General features: G+C 58.8%; 1 protein-coding gene across 1 annotated transcript in view; it reads right to left on the bottom strand.

The window, feature by feature from the left end:
- The window catches only part of RTN4RL1 (reticulon 4 receptor like 1), a 29559-nt gene extending 15020 nt beyond the window's left edge, over positions 1–14539 (bottom strand). Inside the window, exon 1 of the mRNA XM_059866091.1 lies at positions 14451–14539. Coding sequence (XP_059722074.1) covers positions 14451–14463 — 13 coding nt within the window. The 5' untranslated portion in view covers positions 14464–14539. The remainder of the gene's footprint in view (positions 1–14450) is intronic.
- Between the last annotated feature and the right edge of the window lie 97 nt (positions 14540–14636).

A 14636-nucleotide genomic window follows, 5' to 3' on the forward strand; every position in this document is an offset into this window, starting at 1 on the left:
TGGGAGAGCATCTCTGGGATGTGGTGGCCTCTCCCCCTCCTGCTTTAATTCCCCTGCCGTATTTTCCACTCCAGCAGGCATTGCTGGCACCTGAGCATCCTCCAGCAGCATCCCTCATCCCACCTGGTGTCTCTCATCCTGGATCCCTTCCCTTGTTCCCAGCTCCCAGGAAAGTGAGCGCAGCTGGAAACTGTGCTGCTGCTTATTGGAATAACCTTTCAGGATTCATTTAGTGCCGCTTGCTTCCACCCCACCTTTCCACCGTCAGCACTTTGCTAATTGCAACTTTTAACTCCTTGTGCCCAGGTAGCCTGAGAGCAGCAGCTGCTGTAAGGAGTGGGGTCCCTCTGCCCCCCATCTCTCCTTCCTCCTCACATAAAGGGTCAGCCTAGTGAAGCATGAGCACCAAGCTCACCCCCAGCCTGCATGACCCCTCTCCTGCTCCCAGCTCACCCCACAAGCTTCCTGCTCTGGGAAAAGACCACAAATCCCAGGCAAAATCCCAGCCACCACCTGGGAGCATCAATCAGTGCACGGCTGGGCAGGGAAGAGGCGAGAGATCCCGACGGCTATGGGAGCACTGTCTGCCTGAGACTTATTCAATTATGGCTCTCGAGTTCAGCCTCTGAGCCCGGCGCGGCAGGGACGGGGCTGAGAGGGGAGGGGGTGGGTACAGCCCCCTAATTCAATCACAGGGCACAGGCGACGGTGCAGCTGGGGGGGGAGAAGAGCTCTTGCTGTCACCACAGAGAGAACGAGGCTTCCACAGCCTTCCTGGATGGCTCTGCCCACTGACCCCTCACAGCTGCATTTCCCAATGCTTTGGGAATGGCTCCGTGTCGCTGTTAAGGGCTGGGGTCTGGTCCTGTGCTGGTGTGGCATCGGTGCCGCCACACAGGATTGCTCTGATCCAAGGCCACCTGCACTGAAAGGTGGGATGTTGCCAGCTCTGCTGCCACACAGCTTTCCATGCGAAGAGAAAATGAGCCACGAAACTACATTTTCAGGAAACTGAGGTGTTTTTTACGTAAGTGCAAGAGCAGGGCAGGAGGAAGGTGAGATGCTGTTTCCCAGCTGACACCATGAACCAGCGAGTGTGACTAAAACTTGGGAATGTTTTGCACAGGGGTTCAGGCACTGTGGTGATGCCCACAGCATTGAAACCTCAGCAGCTACCCAGGGAGATGAGGACAGAGGGGCATAATCAGGTAGGAAAGAGAGGAGAGAGCTGGGAAGGCAGATGCTTTCCCTGAAAGTATTTCCAAGGTCAACGCTTGGAAAAACGCTTGAAAGTGGAGCAGAGCAAGGATTTGGCTCAGGCAGGGGAGCGGGACCACGCGGGGATGCTCAGTGGGAGGCAGAGGAACGCCCAGCTCCGAATTCCCGAGCCGAGGGCTGAGAGAGGCACCCAGACAAGGTCACGGTCCCAGCGGAGCGGCGCGGGCGGCGAGGGAGCTCCGGCTGCGCCGGCTCCTGCCTCCGCGGCAGCAAATTCAATCGTGGCCAATAACAGGGTGGAACAAAATCCAGCAATGCAATAAAACCTCCCGGCGCCTTGTTCACCTGCAGCCCGAGCAGCCGGGGCTCGCACAGGAGGTGGCACGGCCTCTGCGGGCGTCCTGGTGTCTGGGGAGCCCGGTGAGGGCAGGGAGGCTTTGGGATGGCCCTTGGTGAGCTCTCCACGGGTGACAGCTCATCCCGAGGCTCACGGGAGGAGGGGGACGGCCGGATTTCTGAGCAAGGGAGAGCTGCTGATTCCTTAAGAATCGGGGAGGTGAAATCCAATTGTGCAGCATCCACGGCTGCCATTAACCTGTCTGTGTACTCCGGCGGCCGCCCATCCCTCTCCGCCTGACGGCCGGGGCTGCCCGGCGCACGCTGCCCGGGGATTTGTGTCTGCCTGCTGCAGCGGCACACAGCCCTGCCGCAGGCTTTTCTCCCGTGCTTCGAGCTGCTTCCAAAATGGAGCGCTGGCTAAACATCCCCTGGTGAGCCGGGGATCCGCGGAACTGATTCCTGGAGAAGGAGAAACAGCATGTGATGGGCGGCTGCCGGAGGAGCTGCCGGGGCAAGCCACAGCTCCCAAGTGAAGCCTGAATGATAATGGCATCAAACTTCCTTGAAGGAGGGTCCTGAGGACATTCCTTGGGAATACCCCTTGAGCATTCAGCTGGTAGTATCATCTCCATCATCTCAATCTTTAGATCTAGGGATCTTAATGGCAGCTTTTGGAAGCACAGATGGGTCCGTGCCAGGGTTGCACGTTCCTGGGGGAGGCAGCCAGGTGGGCATTAGAGGGGTCTGTGCTGCCAGACATTCAGCTGGAGCCCCCTCAGATGTGCCAGCAGCGGCTGGCAGGGGGAAAAGGCAGGATCTTGACTCCCTTTGCTCAGCCCCACACTCAGCCCGGCCCACGGGGAGGCTGAGAGCAGGCTGGTGGAGAAGGGAAGGGAGAGGAGGGGTGGGGAGCAGGGAGGAGATGCAGCCAGCCCCACCAACCGCCTTGCCTCTCTGCATCCCAGTTCCATTTGCAGATTTATTAAATCGAGAGCCAATTCCGACATAATTTCTTTCAAGCAGCTCCACCTCGCAGGTGTGCGGAATTTATTTGAGATAAAGAAAACCATTACAGAGAGACAGCAATCTTCAAAGACCACCTCGGAGACCTGAGAGAAATAAAAACACTAGCCCGTGCAAATGTGCAATTAAGTTTCAGAATACTCCTGCTCCATGAAAAGCTCCGTCCCTGCAGAGAACAGGCCTTTAAGGCAATTTTCCCAAACCCTATTCAGCATTCACTCAAAAATGCCTTTTTAAAACAACGTGTGATTTTTTTTTCCCCCTCCCTGCCTCACTCCTCCTCCTCTCTGCGCTTGCTCCATCACTTCCAGGTGGGACACAGACAGCTCTGGTGGGGATGTGGTTCCTCCCCATTTGGAGGGGGACATGAGGCACAGGAGGGGTCCCATCCACACAGGAACAGCTCTGTCACAACCTCCAGTCATGTCAGATCCACAAATCGGGAATTTTTAGAGCTACTCTTGTTATTCAAGGAGACCATGACACCAGCGTGGCCCCGCCTGGGGACAATTTGCCAACTATTCCCAGCTGAAGGATCTTCATATCCCTTATTCATGGGTCATTCTCTGCTTGGTGATTAATTAAAAATGCATAATTAACCTGTGGAACGCACTGCCATGAGGTACTGGGGAGGCCAGGAGCTTAGCAGGATTCGGGGGAGGATTATATGTTTAAATGGATAATGAGAACATCTGGTGGAACATTAACAGGGATGAAGGAGAATTAGGGAGAAGAGCTTGGCCAGCCGCCGGCACAGGGTGCGGGAGGGCGACCACGGGGCTGGCTCAAGGAGGGCACTGCTGCTCCAGCCCCAAGCCTGGCAGAGACACCAACACTCCCCTGCACCCTTGGGAAGCGTGATTTTGGGGATGAGTGGGTGTGTCTGGGGATCAGGCAGTGACAGAGCTGTCACACAGGGCTGGTTGCCTTCAGGTTGGAGGTGACTGCCTGGGACAGCAGGATGGTCACAGTGCTGCCAGTTCCTTGCCAGAGCACCCAACCCAGCGGCCACCTCTTGTCCGTGGAGACCTGTGGCATGACTGTGACCCCTGGAGACACCCTGATAAATCAGCCACAATGCCCTTAAAAGCCCAGGAGAGCATCCATCAGCTGCAGCACTTCCTGCAGGTGACACCACGCCTGCGTGCGCAGCCATCCGTGCTGCTGGTGGAGAGCTCTGGAGTCGTGGCACGCCACCAAGAATCCAAGGAAAAGTGCAGGAGACACAAGAGCAAGCCTCAGCCAACCTGGCCACACAGGGTACCGCAGCCCAAGGGTGTGCAGCCCAGCCCATGCAAGAGGCAGTTCCTAGGGGTCTCCAGCTTCTGAACAACACTTGGCTCCCAGGACTGAGCCTGGAATACACCTTCTCCCTGTGGCAGAATCCCTCATCCACCCCAGGCTCCACACAGAATCACAGACACCACCCACCATGCTCCTTGCACAGTGGGCACAGACCATGTGCTTTGCTTCACCTCTTTCCCCCAGCCTCAGAAGTTTTCTTAGAAAAGCCTGGCAGCCGCAGCCAGGGACTCCGAGAGCAAACTCAGGGCTGACGACAGGATTACTAAATCCCTGTCAGCAAACAGGGCTCAAGCAGCTGCTCTTTTGCATTGTAAATCTGCTGTTCCACTGTGTGCACCGACTGATGGCTGTGCAAGGCCTGGGAACCACAACCTCTTGGGGTGAAAAGCACTGAGGGCTCTTCAGCAACATCCCCAGGAGCTGGGGGAATCCTCAGCTCTCCATCCCCCTGCATCGCCAGGCTCCTGCTTTGCAGCAGCTTGGAGGAGGAGGGGATGCTCAGTGCTCCCAGCAGGACTCTGGATGCTCTCCATGTCCCTTCACCACTTTGCAGAGGTGATGCCACCAACTCAGCAAGACTGGGCAACCAGAGGGATTTTGGGTGTCGTGGCCCCTCTGGACTCTCTGCTGGTCCCCTGGGACGAGGTGGCTGCAGCACATCGTGCTCAGCCTGCCGAGCACGGCCGGGGCCTGCCGGGCCGGGGTTAATCTCGTTGTCACACTTTCCCTCCTTCTTGCTGGCTCGGCGTGCTTTGACCCGCTGTGAAATTGTGGCCAACAGCACTGAATATTTTAAGAGCAGCAATGCAGTGATGGCCGCGTGGCGGAGCAGCAAGGCAGGCCGGGAGCTGGGCTGGGCCCTCACCTCCCCCCCGCCACCACCAACCCATTAGCACAGTTCAGGGAAACCTAAAAAATTCAAAAGACACTGAAATATGCAGCATTTTTTGCTCTCCCTGGAAATGACGCGCTTCGCTTCCCAGATGCTCCCGAGCAGGACGTTGTAAATAAGAGGCTTTGTGACACAGAGGGTGTTGCCAGTGGGGCTGTGGGATGCTGCAGAGCCCAAATTGACACCCCAGTGCCTGTCCTGGGGACAGAGCCATGCTTGGGCTTGGGTAGACCTGCACTGCCATCAATGCCCATCCTCACTAGCGCAGTGCAGCCATTAAAGGAGATTCCCCTCTCCATCCTCGGCCTCTGCCGGCTGCTCCCTGCCCCTTTCCCCCCGGGGCATCCCCTCGGTCCCTCCTCCCCTCGGCCGGGCGGGACGCGGGTGCCGCAGGACCTGACGCAAACACCTGTCCTCAGCACTTCTGCTATCTGGGGCACAGCAGAGCAGCAGCGGCGAGGAATTAAAAAAAAAAAAAAAAAAAAAAAAAAAAGGTCTATTTGCATAAACCTTCCAAAAAGAGGAGCTGGAGCCTGAGACTGGAGAGCTGGAATATCAGTCAGGGACCACAGGAGCTGGTAGGAAGTGCAATAAGTATTTGGGAAGCATCACATGGACCTGGGCACGTTCTGCCACCAGGTCCCTGCATATCCCCAAAGTGCTGCCCCAGGGCTTGACACCCCATCTAGGAGTGACATTGGGACACTTTTGTATTCAGGTCTTAAGAGGGCAGATTAATCGCCATGTGCTGGGTCTGTCATGCACAGGGATATATATTCTTCTCAGAATTTACAAGTAGTTCTGTCTGAGAAATAAACAACTGGAGATAAAAATTACATTGTCACTATGCAGGTGTGATTGATGAGCAGGACAAGCCCTCGGAGTGCCAGCAAGGTGCCACTGGCAGAACCTGCCCAGGGAGTGCCAGCATCTGGCACAGCTGGGAGATGCCAAAGGGACTCCAGGAAAGGCAGTAGGATGTACTCCACCAATCCCAGCCTGTTGTGTGTCTGTCCCAAAAGCCAAGAAAAGTGGGAACAGCCACCAAGGCCATCCCCAAGTGAGGTAGATGCCTGGAGAAAACAATGCTGGTGATGGGTGACCAGGAGGCAGCCATGGGAAGATGCCTGGAGCAAAGCAGTCAGTGACAGAGGGGGCTGCAGCCCCCGGGTCAGCTCCTTGTAAAAGCCACTTGGGCTCTGTCTCAAGCCCCAAATCCTCCTCTCCAGTGTGTTTCCAAGGTCAGCAATGGGCAAAAGACAGAGCCAGGCTGGCAGCCACTGGATTCCCCGGGGATGTGAGAGAAGGATTGATGCAGTTTACACCAAGCCCCTTTCTCGTTTGGTTTCTCCTTCATCCTTCTCTGCTTCCCGAGGCTGCATTGCCTTGGCCTGGCTTGTCAGGGAGTGACAGAGCACATTGCCTGCTGGGGTCACTCCCTGGGGAGGGACAGCCATTGGCTCCCTCACAGTTTAAATCTGAATTCACACTGAAAGCACTAAAAAAGCTCTGCGTGGATCCTCTTCCCAGCCTTGGGCATCCTGAGGAGTCATGACTCGGCTCAGCCTGCCGGGATGGAGATCCCAAAACCATCTGGGGACATCCAGCTGCCCCCGAGGCGGGTGCCTGGCTCCAGGCTGGCACCCAGCAGCTGGTCCAGCAACTGCCTTCAGTCTATTAATAAAGCTGGAGCAGCTGGTAGAGCATCCACCGCCAGTCCTCGGGATTTATCCACACCGCTCTGCCTTATCAGCCATGCTTTTCACAAGCACTTAAATTCAGGAGGAAAAGGAAAAAGTGAAATCAGATAGAAATGCAGGTCTGTTTGCTGTTTTCTCCAATGAAATGGTTCTGGGTAAACAGCAGACGCCTTTGATGAAATCCCAGCAGGCTTAAACAATAAAGCTGGTTACAAACTCAATCTGGCGCAGATATCAGATCTGAAATTGTTTCAAAAAACATGTCAACATTTTCTAATGCTGCTGCAAAACTTCCTCGGCACTTTGCCACAAGCTGCATCTGTGACGCAGGACCTGCACCGCTGTCCCAGCTCCTGCTCCTGCTGCTGCCCTTCCCAGGGGGAGCCCTGCCCTGGCACCTCTGCAGCCCTCTGCCAGCTGGGACACCCTGAGCTGCAGGAGGATGCTCAGCAGCATCACCTGGGAGGCAGGAGATGCACATTCCCAGCCCTGTGCTCGGGGCACACTGGGTTGTTTTCCAGCTGTAACTGCAATTCCCATCCCTGGGCACAGCCTGGCTGAGGGTTTGCAGTGCTGGAGGCCTGGCAGTGCAGGATGAGGGGCATCAGGCAGCGTGGGCATCCCTCTCATCACATCCCAGGGATGGAATTCAGCTCTGGGTTCATCCCAGGTGTTACCAAGGACAACTGACTTTTCCGTGGAAAAACAATTTGCAAAGCCTTGTGGTGGCAGAGGAACAGAGCCTGGTGCCCCTCCTGGTTTCTGCCTCCTGTGTGCCACCTCTGCATCCTGCTGGGACACCAGGGCAGGATGAGGCTGCACAGGGATGCACAGGTCCAGCTGAGGGAATGCCTGGCTGGGGGCAAAGCTTGGTCCCTCTCCTATGGGTGGTGGGCACAACAGGGACCATCTAGTGCAGGGCAGCTGGGTCAGGGTGACAGGAAATCTGGCAGCTCCATTGGTGTTGGGGTGACAGGGACCATCCAGACTCAGAAAACATGCAGAGCAAGAGTGCAATGAGGCAGGTTCTCCGCTGGCTCTGCCAGGACCAGCCTGCCAGTTATCTGGCACTGGCACTTCCCAAACTCTGTCAGCACCTGGGGTCTCTGGAGGACAGCAGGGGATGCAGCTGAGGGGGTGAGAGGAGGAGGAGGAGGAGGAACTGGTCCCACCACAAACACACTGTCTTGGCACTGGTTAAAAAGCCAGCACCAGCTCTAAAGTTATTTGGAGTCTCCCTAAGGCTCCCACCTCCATCCATAAGGGATCTGCTCCACTCATCCCACGTTGGATCCAGCCCTACACACACCCCATCCCACACCCCAAGGAGGCCCCCAGCCCAGGGCTGATGCCTGCCACAGCTCATGTCCCCTGTGGCTGTGATGGAGCAGCAGAGCCTTCATCCCTCCTACAACTGGAAATGACAAAAGGGATGCAGGAGAGGAAAAATGGGGCACGAGGAAGAGGATGAGGAGAGCGGGCAGCCCTGGGGGGTGCAGAGGGCCAAGCCTGAGCCCCGGGGCAGCACAGGGGATGTGGCAGAGCTGACCCCTGTGCAGAGGTTGCCTCTGCCATCGATCCCTGTTGCACTCAGGCTCATTAGGGCCGGGGAGCTGCTGCGAGCGGCTGCTGGAGGAGACAGACGGGGGGAGCGCTCGCTGTGGCTCCCTGGATCGTATTAAATATTTACTTTGTTTTGTTTTGTTTTTCCCAGCTATATTGATCAGAGATGGAGTGGGGGGGGGGGGGGTGGGGGGAGCAAGGGGGTGCTGTTGGATGCTGGGAGGGAAAAGCAGAGGAAACGACTGAGCTAGAAAACGGGGACAGACCCTGTCAGGGATTTCCCGAGGGATTCACCTGCTCTCCCAAGGGACACCCAGAGCTGTCACCCTACAGAGATGCTCCCCTCAGAGCCATTCACCCCCTTCAGGGTCGGGATGGGCATCACCAGAACACGGGGAGAGCAGTGGGGCAGCTTCCACTCCCCATCCCACACCAGCCCCGTCTCGAGGGATGCGGGATGGGGGGGATGCCCAAGGTAAAAGCATCTCATAGCTCGGGGTATCCCCCCACCCCGAGCCGAGAGGTGCCCCCCGCATCCAGGCTGGGCCCCGGGAGCGGCCACGCAGTCGGCACTGTTTCTATTTCGAGAGGAGCTCTACTGGAAAAGGAACAAAAGCCGAGGGAAGCTATAAATAGCCGCCTCCTTCACACCAGCGCCTCCTCCGCCCCAGCATCCCGAGGCCGGGGGAGTCCCGGAGCCTGGCCCGGGCTCAGCCCCACTGCCAAACCCCCTCCACATCTTCGAGCCAACATCTCCATCTGAAAACCAGAGGGAATAATGAGCCGGGGAATATCTGCCACCGAAGCAGAACTGGCTCGGAGCAGCGGTGTGCCAAGTTACCCGGCGGCTCTGCCCAGCCACTGCCCCGTTCCCCGGGGGATTTGCCGCTGCCCAGCCGGGCTCTGCACCCAAAAACACCCCGCGGGGACGGATTCCACCACCTGGGGATGCTCCTCCTGTCCCTGGCCCTGTATGCGGCTGGCAGGGAGCAGGAGGAGCCGAGTAGCTCGGGCAGACCTACTTTCAAGGCTTTAATCCTTTTTGCTTAAAGAGTCTTTTTTTTTTTTTTCCCTCTCTCCCCTCTCTTTCTTTTTTTTCCCCTTTCTTTTCCTTTCCGCGCGGCAAAGATGGGGTCTGATCAGAGGAGAGACGCAGGGAGCTGACAAGCTGCGGCGTACGGAGAGAAAGGAGAAAGAAATACATATTTATTACCCTCAATTATTAAAAAATAGATAGCAGCAGATCTTAGGCCCTGGCAGAGGCACTGCAGAGTCGTTTGTCTGAGGACTATTTTGTTTTTTAAATTCCATTGAAATTATAATACGCCGGGCTTGTTAGCACAAACACCCCGGCATATCCCTGCCGAGGGGGGATCATCCCGGCCCCTCTGCTGGCTCGGGTGTGCCTCCCGCAGGGTGGCTGTATCCAGCACCCGATGGGATGCCGAATTTGCAGGCAGCGGGGAGGGAAGGAGGGAGGCAGGAGCTGGCAGCGGATGCAGCCGGCAGCTTTTGTCCCCCTCTGCCTTCCCCCCGCGGGGATCAGAAGGGATCTGCCCGGTGCGAGCACCTACCAAATGCACATGGATACCCAGCTGGGTGAAGGTCTCATGGACAAGATCCTCACCCAGGTCACCTCGGGCCAAAAAAAGCCGGGTGACATTCTCCGTGCCCAAGGACGGGCTTTGCACCCCTCGGGTGGCACCGTGGGGGTCCCGCTGTCACGGGGATGGGGTTTCCCCGAGCAAACCAATGCAAACGCTGGTGCAAATGCAGCTGGAAAAAAAAAATAGAAAGCGGTTCCCAAGTGCGGCACACGGGGCTGGCGGAGCTGCTGGCACCTCCCCTCCGCTTGCAGGGCTGCTCCGTAAGGAGCCCTGCCAGAGCAGCGGCAGCCAAATTCCCTCCCCAGTAAACAGCGGCTGCATCCTCCCCGGGTGATGGCGATGCCGGGACCTCGGGAGCACGTGGAGCACCTCTGACACCCTCCGGCTCCAGCACCGCGCCCTCCCCACACACGGGATCTGTTGGGATGGGCTGGACCTCCGCGGACCTGCTGTGCCATCACCTCTCCAGGGCCAAAACTCGCTGCCACCTCATCCCGCTGGCCATGAGAGACACGGCCGTGACGGGAACCAGCTTTTGGCGCTGTGAGCCACCAGAGCGGTCACGGCTCTCCCGGCCCAGGCAGGAGCATCGCTAAAAGCTGCTCACCAAAGCTGGGCGGGCTCCAAGCTGCCGTGCCGGCTCCGAGCCGCTGTGCCAACACCACCGGGAAGCAAGCAGCCAGCGGGCACATATGCTGTTCAAAAGGAAAAGGAGCTTTCTACACCAAATGGAGCATTTTCCACTTAATAACCCTCAATCCTAATCTGTGCAAAGAAGATTGCCCCCCGCATCTTCCCGTCCTGCATCTGCCGCTAGCCCTGCCCGCACTCAACACCCAGGCAGAGCCACTGCTGCCCCATCAGCACCTGCCCCCAGCAGGAAAAGCAGAGAAAAACCGGCCACGGGGAAAGCAGGCGATGCCCAGGAATGGGCTCATCTCCTCTGTCAGCAGCGAGCCTTCACCATTTGTCATCAGTAAAAATAATACTCCTAAAAGTGTCCCCCCTCTGATTGCCGGGCTGTGGGTTTCCATGGTGATGCTGCTCCGCAGGGATGGCACAGGGGGATCGGTGGGATTGGTGCTTCCTCCATTTGGGAGATGGGACGTGGTGTTGACATCCGGAGCGAGGACAGCACCAGCCCTGCTGCTGGCACAGGATCCTGAGGCTGAGCCAGCTCTTTCCACCTTGGGCTTGAGCAGCATCACCCAAAATAGCAGGGGAAGAGCAGCCTTGCTGGAGAGGACACGGATGCTCCTGAATCCCAGTGGTGCTCCTGAGGCCATGCCCTGCACCCTGGGCCAGCACACGGATCCCCAGCTCCTCCTCACTGACTCCCACCAGGATCCCCCTTGCTCCTGGCCTCACAGCTCTCCCTGCAGCCTCTCACTTGTTGCCTCTGCTCTTAAATCAGAGTTCAGCCGCCTTTGGTGGGTTCTGAATGAGGGCAGCACCTCACCCATCCCAACCTTCTGGGAACCAAACAACAGCCACCACTGCTGGGGTGTGGGTGCCTGTGCTGCTGCTGCTCCACCAAAATGCTCTGCAAACATAATCTGCTCTTAATAACCCAACTCTCTATTGATCGTGGCTGAACCCTGGAATTGCACTTTGCAAACAAAGCCCGAATTTTTGGCTGTTTGGGGGAGACTGGAGCAGCTCCCTGGGGTGGGGATGAGTGGCAGTGTCACCCAGGGGTGCCCCAATGTGGGGCATAGTGGGACAGGTGATGTAGGGCTGAAGTGGCATGTCCTGGGTCACTCCTCTGCAAGGGGGGGGCTTTGCCCCTACACTCCCACAGGGGCACTGCCAGGAGCAGGGGACACCCCAGCGTGAGGCAGCCCTGGTCACACCTGGCCACCACCACATCCCTCCAGGCTCCCACACTTCCCTGCCTGGTTTTTGCCTTCAAACAAGATTTTGGCTCTCGCTGTCAAAACCCATCAGCAGTTTCCAGCAGCCCAAGCTCCTGTCCGGCCCCAAGGCAATGACATCCCACTCACGGCCTCATCCTGCACACCATGGAGCCCCACTGCCCCTGCTGCTGGCCTGTGCCACTGGCTCCAGCGCTGCCAGGTGCTTCAGGGAAAGATGGGTGTGAAATCACGCTGGAAAATGCATCTTTTTACATCCCCAGCAGGTTCACTGATGTTTTTAGGGCAGCGCTTCGAGGCCACCTGGAGTGTCACCCACAGCTTCCAGCACCCAGATGGGACTACAGGGCACCAGGTGTGGCATTTTAGGCAAAAGGTGGGAATAACATCCAGCCAAGAGTGGCCATGGCTCTGAGCCTGCCGGGCTCCATCAGTGCAGGTCACTGAGCAGCCACGGCTCCTTCACATCCCAGCTCCAGGTCCAGGCAGGTCTCGTCTGCCGAGCCCTCCTCTCTCCCCCCAGCACCACCACAGGGACAGCCTGGGCCACATCCTGACCCCCTCCCTTGCTTCACCGGGCACAGAGAGCTTGTGGCTTCCTATCAGCTCTTTATGAAATTAAACTTTTATAAGCAGAAAGGTTTCTGGGCTCTTGGCTCCCCGGTGCAAGAACCGCAGTCCAGCCTGTGCCTGCACCCTGCCCACTGACTGCTGCCCTGGCAGGGAGGGATGGAGGCTGGACACCCCACTGATGGCATGAGCAATGGAAGGGACGGGGATGTGGCTGCCCATGACCTTGGTGTCATCCTTGACCTGGAAATCTCCTTCTCCTGCATCGCCAGCATTGCACTCCTGCCTGCGGCTCCCTGCGGCCACCTCGGACAAGGCTGTGACACCCTCACCCGGGATGGAGCTGCACCCCACACTGTCACCCACTGCCACACATCAGTGACATCCCACTGCACAGAACCCACCCTGAATCCCACCAGTGACTCCACAGTTGAAGCTCATGGGGTGCAAGAGGCCCAAAATGCCCTCAAGAATAGCAGCACTTGCCCGGCCATGCTGTCACCATCCTGCTGCAAATGACTTTGCCTGGGTGGCACCCCGTGTGAAGCCATCCCCTCGGAGCTGCCTCCCTTGGAGGTGTCAACCACAGCACTGCTCCTGCTGCCTCAAGCCCTGCCATGGCCCCAGCCTCAAGCCTGGTCCCCAGCAGTGGGACGTGGAAGGCTGTGGCAGTGCCACCATCAGCCCGCGCTGCCAGCCACCAGCACAGCCTTGCGTTGCCACCATCCTTGACAAAATCAGCCACCCCCGAGCCCCACAGAGGGGTTTGGCCCCAGCCCAGCACCCCAGCAGCAGCTGTCCCCTTGTCCCCTTGCTTCACATGTTGGATGTCCCCTCTGCACCACGCTTTGGGCAAATGCTGGGGATGGGGACGCCCTGCCCAGGGACACCTGGCCATGGTGAGGCTGGGAGGGGAGAACCTGTCGGCAGGATGGAGGCCTCCTCTAACTGCCTGTTGAATTATTCATGAACGGTATTAACTTATAAATGAGTGTGTTTGACTGATTTTGTGGTTGATGTACAGATAAATTCTAATGAAAGACAGCTACAAGATTTTAAATTATTAATTAGACTGCCACTTAACAAAGCCTATTTGGCACTCTATTTCCTTGCTTAACAAGACAAAAACTTTAAGAATAGGTTTTGCTTTAGCCCACAGGCTCTTCAATTTGCATTTTGTTTTTCTAGCTCCACAAATGAAAGCTGTAGATCTTGACCTTAACAGGCTACCCCTGGTGGGATCCAACCCTGTCGGCAGCCTCTCTGCCTGTCTCCACCTCAGGCTCCCAGTTTCCCGGCCTGGATGATGCTTTTCCTCCAGCCGGCTTCACCAGGGCTGGGAACCGAGGCTGGAAAGCAGGACTGCTCCAAAGGCTTGGGGTTTGTTCTCAAGTCATCAGCCAGGCTGGGTTAATACACCAAACAAAGCTGAGGCGGGAGCCAGAGAAAGGAGCACCCGAGTGCGAGGCCACAGAGCCGCAAGGTGACATTTCCCCCAGCGGGAAAAAGCCTCTCTGGGGTGGCAGAGGGGGCTCTGCCCTGTCTGAGGGTCTGCATGCCAATGCCAGGGGCTGCACACGCAGCGTTGGCACCTTCTCCTCTGCCCGAGCCTCGTCAGAGAGGGGCATGTGCTGCCGGTGGCGAGGGCTGGGCCTGGGGCTGTGTGGCCGCCCCCTCCCTGGGGCAAGGAACAGCAGTGGGGGGTCCAGCCGGGGTCCCCCCGCACGGCACCGCTGTCCCCAGCATCTCCCCGACACTGGCCCCGGTGCAGCGGGGCCGGGGGTCCTGCCCCCCCCGCCCCACCGTCCCGGACCCCCCGGGAGGGCCGGCAGCTCCCCTCGCCGTGATGTCACAAAGCTCCCCGATGATGTCCCAGGCGGTTGCCATGGAAATCGCGTGATGTCACAGCGGAGCGATTCTCCTCGGGGGGGGCCGAACGGGACGGCTCGCCCCAACTTCCCCGCCGAACCCCCCGCACTCCCCGGTGAGCCCCGTTTCCCGTTCCCTCGCCCTGAGGGACGAGCACCGACCCCCCCCGCGCCCGCCGCATGCCCGCTGCCTCCGGGACCCGCCGTACCCCGGTGCCCGCGGGACCCGCCGCGTCCCCGGTCCTGCGGGACCCGGCGCCTGCCCTGCCTCCCTTCGCTCCTCCCGGTCTCCCGCCTCCCCGCCGCGCTGCGCTCCCGCCGGTGCCGCTCCCCGGGGGGTGCCCGAGCCTCGGTGGCGGCGCCGGTAACACGGTGGCGGCGGGGGGCGCCCGGCGGCGCGGCCCCAACTTCGGCGGGGAGACAAACTTCGGGGCCGGCGCGGCTGCCCCCGGTGCCCGCGGCACCCGGTGCCCTCCCGGTGCGGTGCTCACCTTGGCGGAGCATCTTGGAGCCGGGGCGGGCGCGGTCTCCCGGCGGCGGCGGCGGCGGCGCTCAGAGCCTCGGGCGCGGCGGCGGCGAGCGGTAGCGGCGGCGGCGGCTGCTGCTGCTGTACCGGGAACGAGGAGCCGGAGCCCGGGCGAGCGGCCCCCGCGGGGGCATGGCGGGCCGAGCCGCAG

This window comes from Haemorhous mexicanus, chromosome 22 (genome assembly GCF_027477595.1).
Source record: "Haemorhous mexicanus isolate bHaeMex1 chromosome 22, bHaeMex1.pri, whole genome shotgun sequence".
Lineage (NCBI taxonomy): Eukaryota > Metazoa > Chordata > Aves > Passeriformes > Fringillidae > Haemorhous > Haemorhous mexicanus.